This window comes from Simochromis diagramma, unplaced genomic scaffold (assembly GCF_900408965.1).
Source record: "Simochromis diagramma unplaced genomic scaffold, fSimDia1.1 OVJJ01000381.1, whole genome shotgun sequence".
Taxonomy (NCBI): domain Eukaryota; kingdom Metazoa; phylum Chordata; class Actinopteri; order Cichliformes; family Cichlidae; genus Simochromis; species Simochromis diagramma.
This window is the reverse complement of record NW_024386737.1, coordinates 722,089-745,430: the sequence shown is the minus strand read 5'-3', so window position 1 is coordinate 745,430 and position 23,342 is coordinate 722,089. Positions and strand designations below refer to the sequence as shown.

At 36.1% G+C, this 23,342-nt stretch overlaps 1 protein-coding gene across 1 annotated transcript in view; it reads right to left on the bottom strand.

The window, feature by feature from the left end:
- Positions 1–9,277: 9,277 nt before the first annotated feature.
- LOC120720978 overlaps positions 9,278–23,342 on the bottom strand; it is a 77,345-nt gene continuing 63,280 nt past the window's right edge. Inside the window, exons 15-23 of the mRNA XM_040010960.1 lie at positions 22,835–22,914; positions 22,123–22,297; positions 20,399–20,704; positions 20,013–20,089; positions 15,395–15,572; positions 15,231–15,287; positions 15,019–15,096; positions 9,847–9,964; positions 9,278–9,335 (exon numbers count right to left, since the gene is read on the bottom strand). Of these exons, the coding sequence (XP_039866894.1) occupies positions 9,323–9,335; positions 9,847–9,964; positions 15,019–15,096; positions 15,231–15,287; positions 15,395–15,572; positions 20,013–20,089; positions 20,399–20,704; positions 22,123–22,297; positions 22,835–22,914 (1,082 nt within the window). The 3' untranslated portion in view covers positions 9,278–9,322. The remainder of the gene's footprint in view (positions 9,336–9,846; positions 9,965–15,018; positions 15,097–15,230; positions 15,288–15,394; positions 15,573–20,012; positions 20,090–20,398; positions 20,705–22,122; positions 22,298–22,834; positions 22,915–23,342) is intronic.

The following is a 23,342-nucleotide window of genomic DNA, read 5'->3' as shown; positions in this document are numbered from 1 at the left end:
TTTGACGCCTCAGTGCAGGTCCTGGTCGTAAATGAAACAGGAGGAAACTCTTTGTATCATTTTCTGTAAAACACTCTGGTCCAGACTAAACTCTTCTGTTGGGTGTCATATCATTCAGCAATGCTAAACTTCTTTTGGTTTTGGTTTTAGTACCTTAATCTTGTTCCTTTTTCTGTCTCTGTTTGCATACAGATACACAAAAATAAAACATTCTGGTTTGTACACATTATGAAGGAAAAGGTTTATAATCTTTTAACTTCACACACATCACACGACCTGTCAAAGCCATCGTTTCCAGTGGTTCGTTCCACTCAAGCTCGTTGAAGCCAACAATGTGTTGAAACAGCTTAGATTTCTTAGATTTCACAGACTTTGGTGTGATGAGGAAAAAGAGAACTTTCATACAAAAAAGCGGAGACCAAAACTCTTCAAGGATATTTTTATTTTTTCCGTGATGATCAAACTACAGCGGTCAACTGATGACTTCTGGTGTAGCTATTATTGCAAATGAGTCACTGACAGCAAGGAAATGACACCAACATTAATGCCTGACACCCAGCAGGGACTTATTTTATTTGATCTATCCGCTTGATTATTTACCAAACTAACACACATTCACATAATGTGATTCCAGCATGGTGGGCCACCGACCATAAACACCTACACGAATGGAGATGTCGTTAAAAACCAAAAAAAAAACAAAAAACCCACAAATGAGGAGGTAACAGCACGTCATGGAAAAAATGGGCATTTACTTAATTTATGTCAGATCTCAAACTTTTTCTGGCGTGGAAAGCATTACTTTCCCCCTTTTCAGTATCACACATCAGAAAAGCCCTCAGAATTTCTTACTCGCTGATCTAATAGAAAAGGTGCCAACTGACCGTGCTGAGGTCACTGCGACTGTTTCAATCTTGTTTAATTAAATTTCTTTTTTAAAAAACAACAGGACACCTGCTCCACTGTGTTACTGTTAATGTATGTAAAAAATATGAGTTCAGCTTTGACGATGAAAGGAAAACACTCACAGAACAGCATTTGTTTCCTGCTCATACAGTAGCTGCAGACTCAACACTTCATTTAATAGATATACAAACAAACATATTTGCTTGTTGTCCACAGGGTGGCACCATTATATTACAGATGCATGTAGTACAAAAGCTGCTACAAACAGGAAGAACCTTTATGATATTATATTAGTAATAGTGGATAACATCTGATTTTACAAATTAGATTAGAAATCACGATGAGAAGTGAGCAGCTCTACATTATATTAATCAGACTCATAAGCTTTTCTCATGTTGTCACTTTGTGCCAGTTTGTGGTTGTTTTAGTCAAATCTTTGGAGCAAATGACATTTCCTTTTTCCTTTATATAAAGATTATTCTTTTGAATGGTCAAAAACTTTTGAACAGCTCTCTGCCACAGGCTCACCTCCAGTTACAACCACCATGAGCTAATAGTTACAGTTACAACTACTTGGGTAATCTGTGCCTTATTATTTGTCCATGTGTTTATTATCAGAAACTTTTAAATAATTAACTTTATTTATTCATCTTTATCTTAAGCTTTAAATCAAGGGAGGTAGCAAGGGAGTGTGAACCTCAAGGTGTGAAACAGCTGTGTACTGCCTTATTTAACTGAGGGCCATGCTAGGCTCAGTGAGAGCCTAGCATGGCCGTTTGCCCCGCGATCATGCAGGCTCCACCAAGCTGGGTTTTTCTATTCTTTGTTTTGATTAAAGGATGTTAGCTACTGCTCACCGCTCGTCTGCAGGCTTTATTTAATGGAAACCTTCCACAACACGTTTTATTAAATTAATGTAGGTAGGGTTACAAATTCACCCACAGGAAGCACCGCAGGGGTTTAGTGTGATGTGGACTGGTCAACAATGAGAGACCCTGGTTTGAACCCCAGTTGACAAGAAAGGTTTTATACACCGAATCCACCATGATCTGTCTCTCTCTCTCTTTATCCACACACACACACACACACATATGTCTATATGTGTGTGTGTGTGTGTGTGTGTATATATATTGTTACGAAATCAGTTTCACCCCTTTTTATTCCTCGGGCATCCAGAGACGGCACCGGAACTCAGAAGTCATTTCACAAAGGCTTTATTCATCTTCATTCGTCTTCATTTAAGCATGCATCTTCTAGAAGGGGAGATGTGCAAGGCCGGTGTCCCTCTGCAGATCTCCATTGCTTTGTCTGTGAAACACAGTTTTGTAGAAGCGACCCCATCATAAAACCCCATGGTGTCCTGCAAACTCTGTGTTTGTGTGTGTATGCACGAGCACGTGAGTGACTGTGTGTGCACGTACCCGTGTGTCTATGTGAGTGCACGTGAGTGACTGTGCATGTAGGTGTGGATGCGTCATAACAGTCAAAGCACTGTGTGTGTGTGTCTCTGTGTACGTGACTTCCTGCCGGTCATAAAAGTAATCTCCTCACCTAAGCTACACCAAATTCCTCTACACAACAGAGAAAACAGAGTTAACATTTTACAAACACTGAGTAGCTATCTATAGATAGATAGATAGATAGATAGATAGATAGATAGATGTTTCCCAACACTTTAGAACATTTTAGTGTAATATGTAGTCTGCTGGTCCACCCTCTTGAATTGTATGGGGTCTGTGATAGACAGCCTGTCTTAAAACTAAAGAACATTTAAACTGCATGACGTAGGCCTTTAGTTAGGCCCTTTTAGTGGTTTCAATCATAACATTTTACAATTCACATAACACCTCGAGTGTGAGGTTTAACAGTGCATGGAGTCATGACTTTTGATCTGCCTAAACACTTCTTTGACACTTGGGACTCGAATATATGAGCATATACATTTGGTCTGACTGATTACACGGGGACTTGTGATGCATCAGCACACTTTATTTTTGTAAATATATTAAGAACATTATAAAAATTGATGAAAAACATCATCATATACATATCAGTATAACATATTTAAAACATTCAGCTGATAAGTTAATATGGTGAAAAGTTTCCAAGTGAATAGTCTTATTAATTTTATTTTTGGTGAGGCATAAAGACGAATACTAAGAGAAATATTCATATTCACATGACCACAATAAATCTATTCTGCTCTTAGTTTAACCAAAACACACACTTCTGTTCTTAATTTTTAATCCTTAATTCTTTTCTACAGCTCTGTATTCACTGAAAACCACAATGATGTAGTTTAGTCAAGTAATTTTTCCTCAGACTTGTTATCTTTAAGGATCCTTTTAGACGCACCATGCCATCATCCCAGGGAGGGAATCGTGTTTTTTCTTTGAGAAAAAAATATTTTTATCATTTTGCTTTAATTTCAAGGTTAATTTCTTGTCCAGCATGTGGTTCAAACATGAAAATCTCCAAATCAGAACAAAGAAAAATGCACAACAGATACTAATAAAATCCTGAATTGTCGCTCTCATTAACAATATACAGCACGAACCTGCCTAGCAAAAAAAAAATGAAGCTTATTTCCTCCAAAATGAAAGACCTAAACAAAAGCATTAACACATATAGCATAAACAATATTTCTTTGTGAAGGTCTGGTTACAAAACTACACATCAGGAGATGTTGTAATAAAATACATTAGTTTTACATATCGCTGACAATCATAATAAGGTTTGCATTTCTGATCTAATCACTGAATGATCGTTAAATGACCCACTTATTTAGGGTTAAATTCCTGTAATCTATAATTTTCTTTGTACATTCACAATGAACCTGACAAACATCAAAATGAAACTCTGTGGGCGTCCTGCAAACATCACGTCACCTCAGCACTCAGATTGAATGGTGTTTATATCATATCCTGTTTCCTGTTGTCTGTCTTCAGACCACAGGCTGCATAGAAGTATGGCTCTGGGACTCTGCTGAACATATTGTTTATAGTGGTTTTGTCAAGTGGTTCTGCTGAAGGTGATGCTGTTGCTGTTCTTGATTCGTCCACTGCAAACAAAGGTCTCTGACCTGCCATCTGTTGAAATAAGCATAGGCGGCAGGTCAGACCTGCAGAATCATCTTTCAGTGTTTTTAACAAGAAAAGAGCAAAGCCTTCCACTGCTAAGGATATGTAAGAATATGGATTTGACGGGCCTGTGTCAGCTTAGAAAAAAGAATAAATATAAAGATTTTCCTTTGCAGCCATACTACAAAGAATGAACAATGTTGTGCCGTGCTGGAGAATTTAGCTCATCAATCAGAGCTGGCAATGGCCCCTGGATCCCAGAACTGAAGAATCTCAAAGCTCCAAGTGTATTTAATGTTAACTAATGTAATGCTAATGTAATTAAAAATGACTCTGGTGCACTATTATTTGTTAATCTTGTTTTAAGACCATCATTATTTCAGCATGTTGCCAGTAAGCATTGTTTGTCAGATCTGGTTTAAGAACCATGCAGTGCAGCTACAGCAGGAATGAGACAGCAGCTAAGAGACGAGATGTTATTTAAATGTAGGGATAACAGCATAGTTTTACAGAAGAAGCAGTCGCACTCGCAGTGATGTTGTTCCAATGAGTGTCACAGCTTCCCCGTATTTCAACAAAGTAACAAATGTAAACAAATGGCATAAAATTAGAAACCCAACTTTGTTGTTTGTTTATTTAATGATGTAACATTGTTATTATTATTATAGTTTAATGTCAAAGTGAATAATACACCCAAAAATGAATTAAGCTGGCTTACTAACAGGAAAGTATACCAACTCATCGTGCCAGAACAATCCAGCAACTTCTCAATTAAAAAATGAAGCTATGATTACCTTACATCTTATGATCAGCTGCAATCGTTTAGAGTAGCTACACAGCATTTACTTTATGTGTTAGGAAACACACCTCTCAGCTACTGTTTACATTTCTGTGCCAGGGACTGCACAGGTCCTGGTACTTCCATGTTCATTTAAACAATGTCCCGCAACATGAATAGTGAACATGAAGCTTAGGCATAAGTTCAGTAAGTAACATCTGTAATCAGTTTCTCTGGGTGTTCAGTCTCTTCTGTCAATTTCAATACTGTCCTCTTTACTCTAGTCTAATCTACTTCCTGCTCGCCTTCTTTGGGCCAATCAGCCTCCAGTCTGTGTGGTTTAAATCTCTGCTCACTGTTATTCTACCTTTCAGACTGTAATTTGTGCAACCGACCTCCTCTCCATCTCCATCTCACAGACACTTCAGTCAGAGCTCCATCAAAGGTTCAGTCTTTATCTTTACCACCCCCAGCATCTAGACACTGGGGGGTCCTGTCCTAAATCCAGTCACTGCTGGGGCTCCGTTCTGTCATCAGAGTCTAATCGCCAAATTCATTCATTTCTTCATTTCAGTAAATCATGTTCAGTTCTTTCAAGTGATCTCTCCTTATTGAAATCCTGCACTGTGCAACTTGAAGTTTGAAGTCCCTTGAAGTGAATCATTATCTGCTGTATGTAAATATTTTGAACTGAATGCAAGTAATCTTAACCATAACCCCTAAAAAAATCAAAGTACAAATAATATAAATCTAATGGACCTAAGACTGAGCCTTGGGGAGCTCCTCAAGTAACCTACATGCACAATGAATGGTGAATGGATGGGCTGTAAATGGGTGAACTAAGTCATTTACGTAAGTAAAATAGTTTTTAAGATGTTCTGCCTTAGCGCAGTGGCTTATATTTTTAACATGAACTAAAATAATAATGATAACAGTATATAAGTAAATACCGTTTATCATATGCGTCTCTTTCGTCTGGCCCGGACACAACAAACTGTGGCAGTGACGATCACCAAAATAAGAAGACCTGATGGAGAATAACATCAATTGTATTACACATGGAAAAAATAGAGAATTCATTGGTTTTGTATGTGAAGCTTGATTTCAATGCTTTTCAGAGTATAATCTGACGACTGCACAGAACATGACACGTACCTGCTCCGCCTCCTATGAAAACCCAGATGCTAATTCCAAATAATTCATTAGGAAAAGCTTCAGGAATAAAACAAGAGAAGAAGAAATATATTTTATCATGACATGAGTGTAAAATGGTCAGTGTCATAACTATTTGAATGGACAGTTGATAGAAATAATACTTACAGGGTTTTGAGCACTTTTGTACAGCAAGGTCACTGATCTCAGAGCTGATGGAGTTTGAAACATTGCAAAAGAAGTGAGTGTTTACCACATCATCAGTTTTCCTTGTAAGTGTCTCTCCTGATCCCTGCAGCTTCTTTTCCTCGTTAAACCATTCAAATTCCAGATTATTGTATTTCTGTTGAAGAAAAGACGATTAATGGATTTGCTAAAGTTTTAAACCTCCAAGTATAAGAGCAAGCATACTAAATATATTTTGACAGCAAATATATTTTTTTAAATTTTATTTAGTTATCCAGTGTGTGTGTGTGTGTGTGTGTGTGTGTGTGTGTGTGTGTGTGTGTTTCAGTGTCAGGATCAGAAAAAGGCTTGTAACAATCTTTCTTTTGAACTTGCAAAATTACAGCTTTACTTTAAAACTGTAGTTTATAATGTCATTTTCTTGCCTGTGTCTGTAATTAATTGAGTAAAATAAAACAAAAAGATGACTGAGAACAGTCACTACTATAGAGCTGGTTGTTTGGCAGAGAAATTCTTAACCACATCTAAGTATATTTTGCTGTAAGCAGAGTCTTCATGACGAAAGAAAATCTGTGGGAAAAGTGACTTCAGGGACTTTGAGTGTGCCATGATTAGCTCTACAATGACCTCATAGTCAAGTCAAAACATGACTGAAAGACAATTGTTGCCCACAGGTTAGAAAATAGAGATCAGTTTTGCTTTCCCTGCACTCTGCCTTTATTATCATATATTGACATAATAAAAACATGCAAATATGAGCCTAATTCATACATGCATTAAAAAAGCTGGTTCCTCAAGTTAGCACTTAGTTCAATTCATAAAATGAGTTTGTCGACAGATAAACACATAATTATGCTCAGATGTATATATATGTATATATATATAGATGCATATATATATACATCTACATATATACATGTATATATATACATGTATATATATACATGTATATATATATACATATATATATACATGTATATATATATGTATATATATACATGTATATATATAGATGTATATATATACATCTATATATATATATACATATATATATACATCTATATATATACATGTATATATATAGATGTATATATATACATATAGTGAAATCAAATGAAATGTATTCAACATTGTTCTCACCTGACTAACAGAACACGTAAATGTAACTTCGGACTCGCCCGTACAGTTCACTGTCACGTGGGGTTTCTGCACTGAGCATAGAAGATTTGGTTGCATCAATATTAAATACACATTGATTACACAACAAAGTTATCATCTATTGGACCAAACAGGCCACAAACATCGTTTGAATCTTTGAATAGAAAAGAAGAAATGGCAAGAGAGTAACATGAAAAACTGTGCTTCAAAAGTCCTGAACTGTCATTTTTAAATCAATAAACATCTAAACTAAGGTAGCAGAAAAGTGTATTTCTGTCAACACAAGACAGCAAACAATTCAGAAATAAATCGATTAATCAATAAATAAATCAGTAAAATTAATTTTAACCTGAAACGTTTCTTTTTTCTTGTCTTTTCTATTTCACACTCTCTACAGCAGACAGACCACACTGGACACCACAGCATAAACAACGCTTCCGTGCAAAAGTGTCTATATTGCATTGTTTGAATGACTACCGAGCGCGTAAACTGTCTGACTTCCTGCATGTCCCAGTTACTTTCAGTGACCTTTTGTGACAATATACTTGCAAAACTACAAAATCTGTGAGGAAATGTGCTTCTCTTCATATACAGATACAGTGAATTAGATACAACTCAGTGACTATCAGCTGATATTTCATAATAAATTTTGCCCTTTCTGGTCTGTAGTCACATCAGATCAGACAGTGATTTTTAATTGTTCAGGTTGATTTTTAAATTGATTTTCTTTACTTGTTTACATTTTTGTGAGCACTGAACCCAGTTTGGACGTTCAGTCTGAAGCTGATAAACGTCTATAAAATGAAACTGTAGGTGTCCTGCACACAGCGCTTCACCTCCTCACTGATGCTGCATGATTATATTATATCCTGTTTTCTTTCTTCAGACCACAGTCTGCAGAGAAGTCATGCACATCTGCACATGCACAAGTGATGCAAAGTTTTTCATCAATTGTGAGCAAAACATCTTTTGTTGTGAATATAAATTTGTATCACTTATACTTACTGGGCTTATAGCAGTTTTGTTGAACAGGCAGACTGATCTCAGAGCTGACCAGGTTGGAAACATTGCAAGAGAAATTAGCGTTTAGCACATCTTTGGCTACTCTGGTCAGCGTCTTCCCTTTTTCTTCCAACATTTCACCATCCATTAACCATGTGATCTTCTCATTCTGTGGAAGACAATGTTATTTTCAAGGAGTGTGTGTTTATTGAACTCAGGAAAAAAAAAGAAAATATTACTGATCACGGGGCTGATAGTTTATCAGAGTCTCAGCAAGTGAACTTGAATTTAAAGAGGATCAGGAAATCTCTAGAAAAGCTATTAAGTTGTGACCTGAGAAAAAGAGAACGGTCATCCACAGCAGCCTGCCATCATGATTTAACTTAACCTACCTACACTCTGGCAATCGGTAAATGGGCTGGTTCTTATTCTGATTCTCCCTTGTTGACATGTTTGACTTGTTTGAAGAATAAGAATAAGGATAAGTAAAGAAAAAAAAGAACATTTTACTTACCTGACCAACACTGCAAGTAAAATTGACATGTCCATTATCTGTACACGTCTTTGTCGTCAAAGTGGGCTTCTGCACACGGTCTGAGTAAAGCAAATTAGATTATATCAACAGAATATTAGGCAAGGCTGATAACACATTAATCTAAAAAAGAACAACAAATATTGCTGCATGACAAATCTGAGGAGTGGCTTCAGTATATTAACATTAATATCTTAATGTGTTTGTACATACATTTGTTTTGGTTAAACTATGTATTTTTACCTACCTAATACACACAAATGCACACTCTGTAAGTTTCCCACCACATTTATTCCATCTTCATTGGTAACCTCTGGTCTGTATCGTCCTGACATGTCTTTGGTGAGTTGTGTCAGATTTAGTGATCCAGTTGAATCAACATCATCATTTTTCCCTAAGATCACCTGTTTCTGTCTGCGATTAAAGATTACTCTTGTGTCCTTGAACCATCTAAGGCTCTCTGATTCCTTTAACTTGTATCTAAGTGGCACAGTAAAGCTTGATCCAGTTGCAGCGTACACATCACAATCATCCTGAGAGCCTGAAAGATAAAGAAACAGAGAGGAATCTTGTGAAAAAATAAGAATAGTCATGCTAGAAAAGTCTAGTTTTCATCAACAATCATATCTCAAGTTATCATATTTGAAGGAAATTATTATCTTCTTTTGGCTTATGAACTAGAAAACCTTTTTAGTCAGGAAAAAGACAAAATATGATAATAAGAGGAAAGAGCAGCACAATAATCAGCAGCAGCAAATCATAACAATGATATTGGCAAAAATTGAAACAGGCTATGTTCACATAGATATATTTAAGATATATATATATTGACAAATAAACAAAACAGAAACATGGAAATCTAAACTAGTATGTGATGCTTTGGGTATTTTACAGGTGTCACGGACAACAGATCAAGTATTTGTGGAGTCTTGAAGAATTATTGTTGGAAACTGACATGTTAAAAATACTTTGAACTTTAAAAAAAACATAACCAGTAAGTTTAGAAAGAAAAGCTAAAAATATAAACACGAACACAATAATTTGTACCGTACCTGTGGAGACGATGGAGAAGCAGGAGAGCAAAAACACAACGATGGTGGCAGCAGAAGGCATCTTCTTCATTACATTCAGCTACAAAGAACAGCCGCTTTCCAGTATTGAGGTTATTTCCTGTCAGAGCACAGTAACATCACATAGTTTATGTGTGTGTGCCACTGTACATGTTTGTGTGTGCGCATGTACAGCTTTGAAAGGAAGTGATCCAAGAGGTCTCACAGTCTCACAGATAAAGAGCAAAGCAAGCAAAGCAAATGTCACACTAAGAAAACAGAGAGTGCGTCAAGTTTAAGTTTGGTTGCTCCTGCAAATATACACAAACATACTGCGTGATCTGCAGTTAGAGATATTCAACAAATAACCAACAATTCAAACGCTGAAATATTAAAAATGATGTGGTGACGAATATTTTAGAGCATAAAATGTTTTTTTGTAATTACTTTCAAGCAAAAGTACACAAATGAGACTGAAAATGAAAATAAAGACTCCATCATGAGCTCATAAGTTTAAACATATGTTTTTGTATTCTTTAGACTTTAGACATTAAGAATGAACTACTGTGAATCTAATAGGAGAAATAACACCATATGATTTGAATTTGAGATTTCCAGTTGAACACCTGCAGCTAAAAAGGTCAAAACTCTAATCATGTTGAGGTTTAAGCATCGTACCGCTGAAGGTTTGACATGATGAAAGGTCACCGCACGCGTTTTAGCTCTCAGTCTAACATACACATGAACATACACATGAATGAGAGCTCTGCTTTTGCTTGAGTGCATGTTGTTTTTGTGCTGCCGTGCTGCCTCAGGGGAAAGTGACCCTCGTTTGTAGCTCATGGCTCATTGTTCCCTGACACCAACCTGAGCTAGTTGTAACTCTGTAGAGCTAAGACTTTTTGGTGATCTGCATTTTATCAAAAATGATTTGTCAGGTTCTCTGGAAGTGAGTGAGCATCATCAAAGTTTTTTTTTTAAATGTCTAAATGTTAATTAATTAAAATTAGGGCAATCGCTGTCCTGGATTTTAGACCCTGAATATTCTGTCTTCAGACAGGAATTACTTTTGTTGTTCAACGGTCACTATTCTGACTGTAGTTTGTTTTTTGATAGTAACAGTTCTCAGGTTTTAGGTTTCCATGTTTTCTCTTTGTTTTTGATCTTATGCTTCTATGTGTTTAGTCTTATGGTCATTTGTATATTCCTATTTCTGTCAGTGGTTAGAGTTATATTTCCCAAATTCCCTTCTGTTGTCAAGTTTTCTTCTTTGTCATGTGATTTTTCTCATTAGTTACTTCCAGTTTGATCATGGTAGTTCTTTCTCTCTCATGTAGTGTGTTTAACTTTGCTCCTCTTGTCTCGTTACCCTGATTTAGTTTAGATGTGTTTAGTTCCAGCTGTGTCTCAGCCCCCACTGGCCCACAGTGTGTTTGTGTGTATTTAAAGCCTCTGATTGCTTTTTACTGTTGATTGTTTTCCACGTTTGTCTTCTCTGGTGTCTCCTGGTTTAAATTTATGACTTTATCAGTCTTGGACTTCTCTGCAAAGCCTGAATAGAGTTTTGTTTTTTTGTTCATGAACTCTGTCCACAGGGTCATTGTTCACACATCACATGACAAGAGAAAAGATTAATAATGCTTAATAACAGATTAATAACAGAATATTAGTAGTCTTTCTTTTCTTCTCCTCTCAGAAAAAAGGTGCAAGTTTCCGTCGCCACAGATGAAGTACACTTTATAACTCTGCTGAATGCTATACAGTACAGTGTATACAGTATTGCAAACTCATTATTCAATCAATCACTCACTCAATCAATCAATCAATCAATTCAAGAGGTTACTCTAAATTTTTAAAATCAGTATAAAGAAGGAGTCTTTTCACTTCCTGTTTCTCAGATGTTTTACAATAAAAGCCTTGAAGCTCAGTACGTCTCCAGTCCCCATCAGCAGTCTCTGTTTTTTTGTCGGGTCCCACTGCTAAATCCCTCACCCTGCTACACTGCAAAGCAAAACTTCAGTTTCAGTCTGACTTTAAATTCAAAATGAAGGTTTCTGTGCACAAATGCAAGAAGACACAACTGTGATTTAAACAGACGGTAAATATTTGTATGCTAATTATGTCGTAAACAAACTGCAGATCTGTGAGTTCAAATATGTTTACTCTCCAAGGCTATAGGAGTTTATCTACCTGTAGATGTTTAACAATAAGATACAAATACACAAATGGGCAATGAAGTACCACTTGTGTCGTGTGGTTTAACACCTCTCTGCAGATACTGATCACACAGGAAGAAGCAGGAAGCACACTGAGGTAGTGTGTCCTTTAAAAAAGGGGGGTTTCATATCATATAGCAGCTCCGGTCTTCTTATGGCCTTGGTTTTAGTACCTTAAACTTGTTCCTCCATCTGTCTGTGTTTGCATGCCCATTACACAGGATGTGACAGCCTCACTATGGTGCTCTGAAACATTTCCAGTGACTTGCACCACACAACTCTGGTCTTTCCAAGTTGCAGCACTATGATTGTCCATGAAAACAGGTCTCCATCCACTGAGGAGACCTGTTTGGAGACACCTTTCATATCTGAGTTTGTGCAGATATACAACCAAAGGCTAAATTTGTGCCACAGCCTCAGGAGGAAAGGCCTTTTCTCTCAATAGCTTCAAGTCAAGTTGTTCAAGCTGACATCCTTCACAAAGTTATAAAAACTCTGTAGTTCATCAAACGATCTGCTGTACCCAGTGTGGAGCAACGTCCTGTAAGCCTGGCTTCTAAATAACATAACTTTGCAGTTCTTTAAAATATTGTTTTCCATCTTTTCTATATGGTAAACTGTATTATGTACATCAGTACACTATTGCCATACTGTTTATTCAAATTCATCTTCAAAGAGGTCACCTGACAACATTTAGTGTAGCTATTATTGTAAATGAGTCACAGTTAATAACAGGTTTAGTGATTACCATGTCATGGACACTCTGCTACTGAACTGTTTTGGGGTAACAAATTGTGTTTCTGATGTATTTCTATTTCTTTTTATCGATTCAATTATTCTCCAACATGTTGAGTCACTGTCCACAAGCACCTACGCTGATGACGGCAGAAGCCGCAGAAGCCAGCAGCACGTTATCTGATATCAGAAAAGCAAAAAGTTCACGCCCCTCAGTTTTTAAAGTAATCAGGATTTTTTTTACTTACTTGTCTATTTGAAACGGTGCCAACTGAAAATCCTTGTGTCCTCTCTGCTGAGTGATTCTGACCCACAGTTTCAGTCTTTTTCAAACCCCCCTCTTCCCCTTTTTTGTTTGCCTTGGCAGCAAGACTCTCTCTCTTTTGTGTGGTAGAGTTTCCAAATGTGGTCTAGTGTAACACTGTTAATGGACACGTATGAAGCTTCCAGAATGAAAAAGAAACGTGTTCCCAGAACCCAGTAGTTGGAGCAAATAGTTGGTTAATGCGGATGTTTTGCAAAATAATAACTTAATTTGCTTCTTCAAAAGCTCAAAATTACATTCAGTAAAACTACAAAATGATATAAAAAAGGTACCTTACACTACTCACACGTGTTCACAGGGTGGCGCCATTGCATTACATATGTGTGCAAACTGGAAGAACCCTTACTGTATTACAACTGTAATACTCCATGAAATATGAATTTATAGAAATATACTGTATGTGAGCAGCTGGGTGACCAACAGTAAAATGACTTAACCTCCTGTAATAAGACACAAGTACAATCACATCATATTTCATATTTAAGACATATTTTTGATTAATTTTGTTTATTAAATGAAATTATTTTGTGATTATACTCACATCAGTCATGATTGTGAAGTTGTTGATTTTAAGTTACAAGACTAAAAAGTAGAATTTATGTATGTAAAAGAAGAACAGGGATGAAAGCAGCTCCTGGGCATTATTAATTCAATCTGAGTACGTGGTTGATTGATTGATTGTCACAAAAAACACTGGCTTCTTCTTTGAGTCCTGATGTGATCTTGTGATGGAGCGAGTTTGTGGCAGCAGCAGAACAAACAAAGATGACATTGTACTGTTAAATGATTTCTCTCGGTGGGTGTCTCTGCCAAGGCTGCCCTTATCTGTGTATCAGCCAATCAGAGTATTTCAGGTGAGCTCATCATCGTATCAAAATCCTTTAAATAGCTGCAGTCATACATTTCATCTGGTCTGTCTCAAACCAAATGGTCCTCGCTCTTGTTTCTATTCTGCAGATGGCAGGACTTTTAATCTGACGCATAGTCTGAGTGCGTGACGTAAACAACAACAAAGATATTGTCTGTCATCCTGAGAGTTTTTAAATTAGAAATAAGAATCACATGAATCACATGAGAAATTACATCTGTTATGCTACAAAAGTCCTCTTACAGCCAAGATGAACCTGCCCAGCAGAAACTGCAAATATTTTCCTTCAAAATGAAAGATTTAAAAGTCAAAGCCTGTCTGAAGCCTGGATAACGGGATAATGTTTGTCTCTCTCTCCAGACCAGTTTCCACAGAAGTCAGGCTCTAGTTTTATTTGTGTAGCTGACCAACTGCTGCTGCTGCTGCTGTTGTCTCTGTTCCTGACTGGCTCAAAGGAAACTCCTCCTTGTCTATTAAAATAAGCACAGACAGGTTGCACCTGGATAATTACAACCATACCTTACATGGAATTACTGCACCCAATCTGTGCATGATATTTAGTTTGTGTGTTAAGAAACAGAAATGTAACCGTTTGTATTACATTTCTGTGCCCCATAGACTGCATGGATACAAAAATACAGATTTTATAACTAAGAGAACAATGACCCTGTAACCCTATAATATAATTTGAAATTAAACATTAAGAGTCTCACACATAAATAAGTGTTAGGTATTAAATGGGAAAAAATATCCAAAGAAAAAGGTAGAAACTGTGTTTGTCCCCCCAACATTTAAATAATTAAATTATAAATAATTTAATTAAATGGTCCTAACAACGAGCCTTGATTGCTCCACAAGTAACCTTTAAGTACTGCACAATAGTGACTGGGAGGTTATGTGAGACATCAAGTGTAACATAAACTGGCCTTGAGCTTCTACCTGAGATCAGAGGTTTTTATTTTAAAAATAAATTATAATAATATCAATCGTAATATAAATAAATGTAAACATACATAAATAATAAATCTTACCTCTTATTGCATATTTATTTTTCTGTGTGAGGCTGGTTGCACAAACAATGACAGTGAGGAGCAACAACAGAAAAAAACCTGATGAGTGCAAAAAATAAGAGCAAATTGTATTACTTGTAAAAAACTGGAAAAAATTAAGAATGTGCTCATTTTATTTCAGCATTTATATAAAAAATGTACAGTATGGGCTTTATACAGAAGTTGAAACCTACCGGCTCCAAAGCGCACAAAAACCCAGATGTTTGGTCCAGATTTTTCACCAGCGACATCTACAAAGTAAAACACAAAGAGAAAAATCTAAGGTTATTGTAAAATGAGTATCATAAAATTGTCATTTCAATCTTTTAAAGTACAGTTAATTGTAGATACTACTCACAAAGCTTTAAGCATTCTTGGTAAACAGGCTCACTGATGGCAAAGCTGACGGGGTTAGAAACATTACAAGCGATGGGGAGGTTCATCACATCTTCAGCTTTTTTTGTTAGCGTGTCCTTCAGATTTCCTTCTAACTCTTTATCCGTTGTAAGCCATTTATATTCCAAATAGTTTTCCTTCTTTAGAAGAAATTATGATTAAGATATTAATTAAATAGTTAAAAATAAAAGTGTAGAAGTTCTGGAAAGTAAAAATACTTTAAGATATTTATTATTTTCTTAAGGTTTAAATGAACAAATATGCAAAGCATATATGAAAAACAAGAAAGCTCAGAAAAACTGAGAAAGACATGTCATATGTAGGTGGAGTTAGATATCAAGGAGGATCAGGAAGTCTCTGAAAAGGCAGTATAGTGGTGTCTGAGCCACTTGTAAACACCTCGTCATTAACTAATGATGTGATCAAAGAGCATGAGAAGAGAGAATGTTTGGCTACAGCAGCCCAACTTTCATCAAATCATAACATCATTGATACAGCAGCATCTGTGAGTGAATGATTGTCGTCAGCACAGTTTAAATCATGCTCGGTTTGGGGGCAAAAGAAATAAAGTCCATTGTCTACAGATTCCTAAAATGCATGATATGTGTTAACTGTTTGAAAAGAACTCAAATTAAATATTGTCCTCACCTGATCAACACTGCAAGTGAAACTGACATTTATCGTAGAGCCTGTGCATTTCATCGTTACGTTTGGCTTCTGCACAGGGTCTGAGTAAAAATAGAAAAGAAAAAATGATTATATCAAACTTTTTCTAAGTATATTTGTTTAGCTAGAAGAAGCATATTTACAATGGGTTGTTACCTACCTAATACACACAAACTCAAGCTCAGTAAATGTGCTACATTTCTTCCTTCTTCGTCATGAACTATAGGCATGTATTGTCCCGAATTGTCTTTCATCAGTTTTGTCAGCTTTAGTGATCCAGTTGAATCAACAAAGAAGTCTTTCCTTGTGTTCCTCTTGGTCCGCTTGTCTAATTTGCTATTAAAGATTATTGTTGTGTTGTGGAACCATCTCAGGTTCTCAGATTCCTGCAACTTATGCTTAAGGGGCACAGTAAAACTTGAGCCTGTTGCAGCGTACTCATCACAACCATCCTGAGAGTCTTTGAAAGAGAAAACGAAGTAAGTATCATCAGAAACTTTAGGTTAGCCATGTTAGAAAAGCTCTGTACAGTTATAAGTATATTTATCAAATATTCAATGAAATTATGATCTTTTTATGTCAACTTTAGAGCTCTAATTTTAGGCATTTCATAGTTTCAACGCTACTATATATCTGCACCACATCTCAGACCACTCTAGCGGACTGTTTTTGTCCACTAGAGTGGGATTTTCCACGGCATATTCTGCACCACCTCTCTGTGCGTTCATCATTTGTTTGAAGCCAGCTCATCTCCTGCAACCACTTTTCTGAGAATACGCGCTTCTTTTGCGGTTCAAACTCCTGACATTTCTTTGGAGGTGGAGGAACACCACAGTAATTGCTTAAAGGAGTTTGCTTCTCCGACATCTTTAAGAGTTCTAAACAAATGTCTGTCCTCCTCCAGAAAATCTTATGTACGCAAACGTGCGTTTCAACTTCTTAGCTGGTACGCGTCTTTTATTTTGAAAGCGCATTCGCACCTGTGGACCACCTATGTGCACCCCTGGTTTTATCAGCCCTATATACAGTATAAACCTGCCTAGTAGAAACATTTCATGCTTATTTTCTTATTTTTCTTGAAACTGTGCTTTTTTTGACATTAGTCTACCTGTAGGAGGTTTCTTAGCAGGTAGCATTGGCTCTAAATACAAACATATAGCACAAGCACTGCTACCTTCCAGCGTTACAGAACATTTTAATAAATTGTCTACCTACAATTTCTCTGATTGTTTACAAAACTACACTGTCTGTCTTTTTTTAAAGTTGTGATTAAAGTTTTAATGAATGCAGCCTTGACAGTAATTTAACATATTCGTTCCTTTCACGACAAAAGGTTGGTGTAGTTTGTGATTCAAATTCAATTGTTCTTTACTCAAAAGTAATTTGAAAATTCTTAATTTAATCAGGATAATTTAAATAACAAAGCGATCTACTGATGATCAAACAGCTCTGGATATAAAGCACCTTTAATTGCCAGGCTAATAATAATAAGCCCTCCATAGCTGTAACTGTAATGTAGTAGTATATCTATATAGATGCACATGTACATCCAAAAGCTTAGGTTCATCTTAATCTCCTAGGATTGCTTTATAAAATGACGTAAAAATCCATCTAGAAAATTAATAAATACATTTTGTTAAAAAGAGAGAAAGAAAATCTGGGACAAAACATTCTTTTAGTACTCAGGCAACTGTAAGGATCAGGAAATCATGTACACACAAGAAACACAGAAATTCCACTTTCTCTGATGCCAAGTCGTGCTACAACAACGTAAGAAACCTGTTTACCAATGCACAAACCCACAAAAACTCTAGCACCAACGTCAATGAAACATTTAATTCTGTTTGCCCAATCAAAGTAAATATTGAATGTCAATAAAGGATTTATATGGGCAGAAATCTGTGCCATCAGAAACTGAATTTGAATAAGTTAAATCTGAATTTGAATTGCTCAGATTGAATCTGAATTGTAACTTGAATAAATGCTTCTTTTTTTTTTTTGCCTGTCCCGTTTGGTTCTTTTGCCGTCACAATTATTGTCTACAGGCGAAGAAAGATGCCCAACAGATTTACTTTACCAAACTGACCATCCCAGCCTTGCCATAATGGTCTATTTGATTCACCTTTTATTGTTTATTTTATTTATTTTATTTATTTTCACTTGCTAGATACGGGACAGACTTGAATGAGGAAAAGAAAAGGGAGAAAGGAAGAGGAGGAAAAAACAGCGGAGAAGAGGGACGGGGATAAAGGGCAAAAAAAAACCAAAAACCAACTAAATAAGCAGACAAAAAAATAAATAAATAAATAAAATAAAAAATACATATATCAATCACCTGGATCACCTGTTGAGAAAGAAAAAAGAAAACAAGCAGAAGAAAACGAGAGCAATACAATAAACAACATCACAATGATATATGGGAATATAACAGCAAATACTAAATATTAAACATTATTTTGACAGACTACACTGTCTGTCAAAAGGTGGAGGGGGTTGAGGGGGGTCCAGTACAATGCACAATGCAAAATATAATACAATGTCTAAGTTGACGGATCATTGACAGTCAGCTGATGTTTTAGAATATCGTCTGACACTAAAGGTCTAGTCACTTAGAGCTGTTCGAATACTAGTTATTACCTATATAGACTGATTTGTGTTTGGTTGGTTTCCTTTCTATTCTAAATTTTTGTGCACACGCAACAGCGTTTGTCCTTCAGACTGATTGTACAACGGACTATGAAATGAAACTCTGTGGGCGTCCTGCCTTGTCACTTGTCACTTGAGGTTGGAGAATTATATGTTCTATCTTCACACCACAGTCTGCATAAAAGCCATGCACACATAAACGTGTAGTAAAAGTGACTCAGCTTTGCAGAACAGTGCAACTTTGTATTCTTTATTATTAAAAAGTCTCAAAAGTTGAATGGAAATTAAAACTAAAACAAAAAAATGACTCCAGTTTGTCAGCAATTGTAACCATAATGAATTTGATTTGTCAATATTTAGACAGCTGGAAGGGAAATTGAGTAAACTAATACTTACAGGGCGCATAGCAGTTTTGTTGAACAGGCAGACTGAGCTCAGAGCTGACGGGGTTCGAAACATTACAAGAGAAACTGGCATTTACTACATCTTTGGCTACTCTTGTCAGTGTCATCTCTTTTTCTTTCAACCTTCGACCCTCCATCAGCCATTCGATTTTAAAATCATTTTGCAGAAGAAAATATCAATCATGGATTGGCATCATTCAGGGTTTAATCTTAAACCTCAAGTTTTTACAGCTTATAGAAGTCAAAGTTCAGCCAAGTCTGCTTCAGTCATGTGGGTAAAGATAATAAAATGCAAAATTGAATGTGTAATATGTCAAGGTCAAAGGTCAGACATCAGCATGTAGTAATACAAGAAGATTGACGCCAGGGTGTTGTAATAACATCATAGAACACCAAGTTTTAGTATAGCCCTTGCCCTTAAGGGGGAGTTGCACTCTTTAAGTGCTCTTGTTTGTTTTTATTAGTGTGTGAAATTAGTAAACACAAACAATTACAAAATTACAAAGATGGGGGAAAATATCACTCCTAAAATAAATTCTTAACCATATCTTAGTATCTTTATCAGTAAGTGTAGCTAAATCTTCCAGAGGATGAGGACGTCTCTGAAAGAGTTGGTGAAGTAAACAGTAAACTTTAAGCTAATTTAAACTTTAAGGAAAATATGCCTGGTATAATCTGAATGTACACCAATCAAGTACACTTCATTTGACCAGATTTTGTTAAATGTAACATTTTATGTTGTACTTATATAACAAAATTACATGGAAAAATTACATCCAATTAAAAGAGTTAACATCAGCATTTTAGGCAGAGGAAAACATTGTCATTTAAATCTAAATTGAAGACATGAAATATTATTCTTACCTGACTAACAACGCAAGTAAATTTGACTTCTGACTTGTTTGGACACATTATCTTCACTCTGGGCTTCTGTACACGGGCTGAGAAGAGAAGATTTGATTATAGCAATACCATCAGAAAGTACTGCTGATAAAATATTAAATAAACAATGAATACACAGGAACTAATAACAGATGCCGATTCATCAATACACATTTAATGAGGAGCAAAATACATTATTAAACTATATCAGCTTTTGTAAAAACACTCAGCTGATAAGGTAACACAGTGGCATGTTTTCAGGTGACTGCAACCTTTTATCTCTGCTCCAGATAAGGTATAAACGATAATGCAAAAGGAACGATTATATATTCATAGAACCAGAATAACTCTAATCTGGTGTCACCTACCCAAAACACATAAACGTGTGATTTTCATATTGCTTTCTAATGCTCCATCTTGACTGTAAACCTTTGGGATGTAGTTTCCTGAGTCATTTGCATCTAGATTTGTCAGTTTTAGGGATCCATCTGGATTAATGTCGTCCTTTTTTCCCTTGACATATATGGGATTAGGAGATTTGTTTTTTCTTTGCTCAAAGATTATTGTATCATTGTGCTTCCATTTTAAAACTGACGCTTTGTCCAGCTTGTGGTTCAGAGGCACAACAATGCTGTCACCTATTGCACCGTACAGGTTGCAAACATCCTGGGAATCTTTGAATCAGAAAGAATAAGAAAAAAAAACCACACAATCACATGACAAATTAGATGAATCATAAAACAAAAATTTGGGACAAGAAGACAACTTGATCTACATAATAAACACAGACGCAAACTTTATAAACAACCCCACACTTCCTCTCTCTTCCTGAAACAACATAGCACTGTACTGTCAACTTAGTTTTGTCAACTTTAGAGAGCCACTTGAATCAATATCATCATTTTATTATTATCATTATTATGTTGTGGTGCCATCTCAGGTCATCTGAGTCACTTAAAGTAAAACCTGCGTCTCTTACTTACTGTACTACCATCCCGAGAGTCTTTGAAATAGAAAGAAAGGTGAAGAAAGGCAATAAGATAAGCAATGCTCTACCATATTTTGCTGTCGACCTTTAGACCACAATCTGCAAGCTATGCAAATCTAAATATGCACTGAAAATGACTTCAGTTTGTCAGCACTTGTAAGCATAATGTGTTTGATTTGTAAATGTTTAGACACTTGGAACTGAAACTGAATAACCTAATCCGGTCTTTAAGAGATGGCGTGATGAATCCTGCTTCCGGGCCCAAAGTAGTCTGCATTTAATAAGGCTGTTGTGTTTTTAACATGTTTTAATGCTTTGTATCTTGTTCTATTTAATCTCAGCAAGCCCCTAAAAACAGCCAATGATCACTGTCGGCTTCTCTCGGGTTTTATTTCTGTTAATAATTTCAAAGCTCTGTTTTTAAACCCTTACGATGTAACTACAGCCCATGCAGCAGTATATTAATGACTAAACTCGTATTGTGGATGGATTATCTCAGTTGTTCTGCTGACTGAAGTTTGGTCCGTTTACAGCATCCTGCCATTCGAGTGCATTTGTCCCCGACCATTGGGAACCTCACATTAGCTTTTATTGAGTGGAAAAAGTCCTCCGTTTGTTAGTGTTCGCCCACGAGCCTCACTGTTTATATTATGCTATCATAGCTGTGTCGCTAGCGATCACGCAGCACATCATTAAATACCAGCTCGCCCAGCTTCAGTAACCCTACAAACATCACTGCTGTTTACTTCCCTGTCTTCATTTATGTCGGAAGTGATAGCAGAGCTGTACGTTTTAATTTGTTTCAGAAAACTCTTAGAACATGGTGTATCATATTTAGATGGAAGCTAGCGAGCTAACTCCTTCTAACTTCTAACTCTGTTAAATTTCATAAATTCTGTTTTCATGGATGCCTGGATGTTAAACTTTATTGTTACACCTGGTAGAGCAGCAACGCTGATCATTTTATCACAGATGAAAGAATTTAGTTTCTGAGAGTTTTTCAACTCTCAGTAATGCTGCAGGGATCGTTTGACTTATGGACCTGCAGCGGAGTTTGGGCCCAGACATGGCTAATGACGTCAGACTTAAAGACCGGATACTTACAGAGTTCATAGCAGTTTTGTTGAACAGGCAGACTGATGTCAGAGCTGACTGGGTTAGAAACATTACAAGAGAAACGGGCATTTGCCACATCTTTGGCTACTCTCGTCAGGGTCTTCTCTTTTTCTTCCAGTTTTTCATCATCCATAAACCATTCGATCATAAAATTCTTCTCATTCTGTAAAAGAAAATATAATTTATTGATGAGCTGTAGGGTCATTAAAAATATGTCTCATAAAACATAAACCAAAGAAAAGTTCAAGAACAGACCAACACATTTTGAACACTTATTCTTAATTCTTTTCCATATCTCAGGGTCTTTATCAGTAAGTATCATTTCAAAAACTTGAAAAAATCTTTAAAAAGAATTGTGAAAAGGTGATTGGTGGAATTTGAGTCCTTTGACTCATGCTATGACTTAAAAACCTGAGAAAAAGAGAATAACTGCCTACAGCAGCCCAACACAGCAAACGTCATGACTGGCCTTAACTGAAACACCTACATCATGAAAAAATGAATAGAAATAAAACGTTGTTATCTGTGTTTGAATGCTTATAATTAATTATCTTCATTTAATTCATGCTGAGTTTCAGAGAGAGTAGGTGTGGATAGTCTTTGTCTACAAATTATTTTAACATTTATATATGAGTTAACTGTCTGAAAAAAAAATACTCTAAATAAAATATCAGTAAACCACAAGAAATATTTTTCTCACCTGACCAACATTGCAAGTAAAATTGACATTTGTCTTAGAGTCTGTACACCTCACCGACACGTTGGGCTTCTGCACACGATCTGAGTAAAAAAAAAAAGTGGTAGCACTTTCTACAGCTCAGTAATAAAGGGGTCATAGTGGGGTAACAAGGGGCAAACAAGAAAGTAATAATGTGGTAATTTCTTAGTTATTACTATGCAATTACCAAAGTAATAACCAAGTAATATCCAAGTAATATCATGATAAAAACAATGGTTACAGTTGAGTAATATTACTCTGAAATTTATGTAATAGGGCCCCAAAACTGGGGTAATAATGTGGACATACACCTTGGTAATAAAGTGGTAATAGTAGGGTAATAAGGAAGAAACAAGAACATAATAATGTGGTAATTTCTAAGTTATTACCACTCAATTACCTGTGGTAGAGTGGTAATAACTTTGAAATTACCACATTATTACCCGCTTGTTTGCCCCTTGTTAGCTTACTTTATCCCCTTTATTACCGA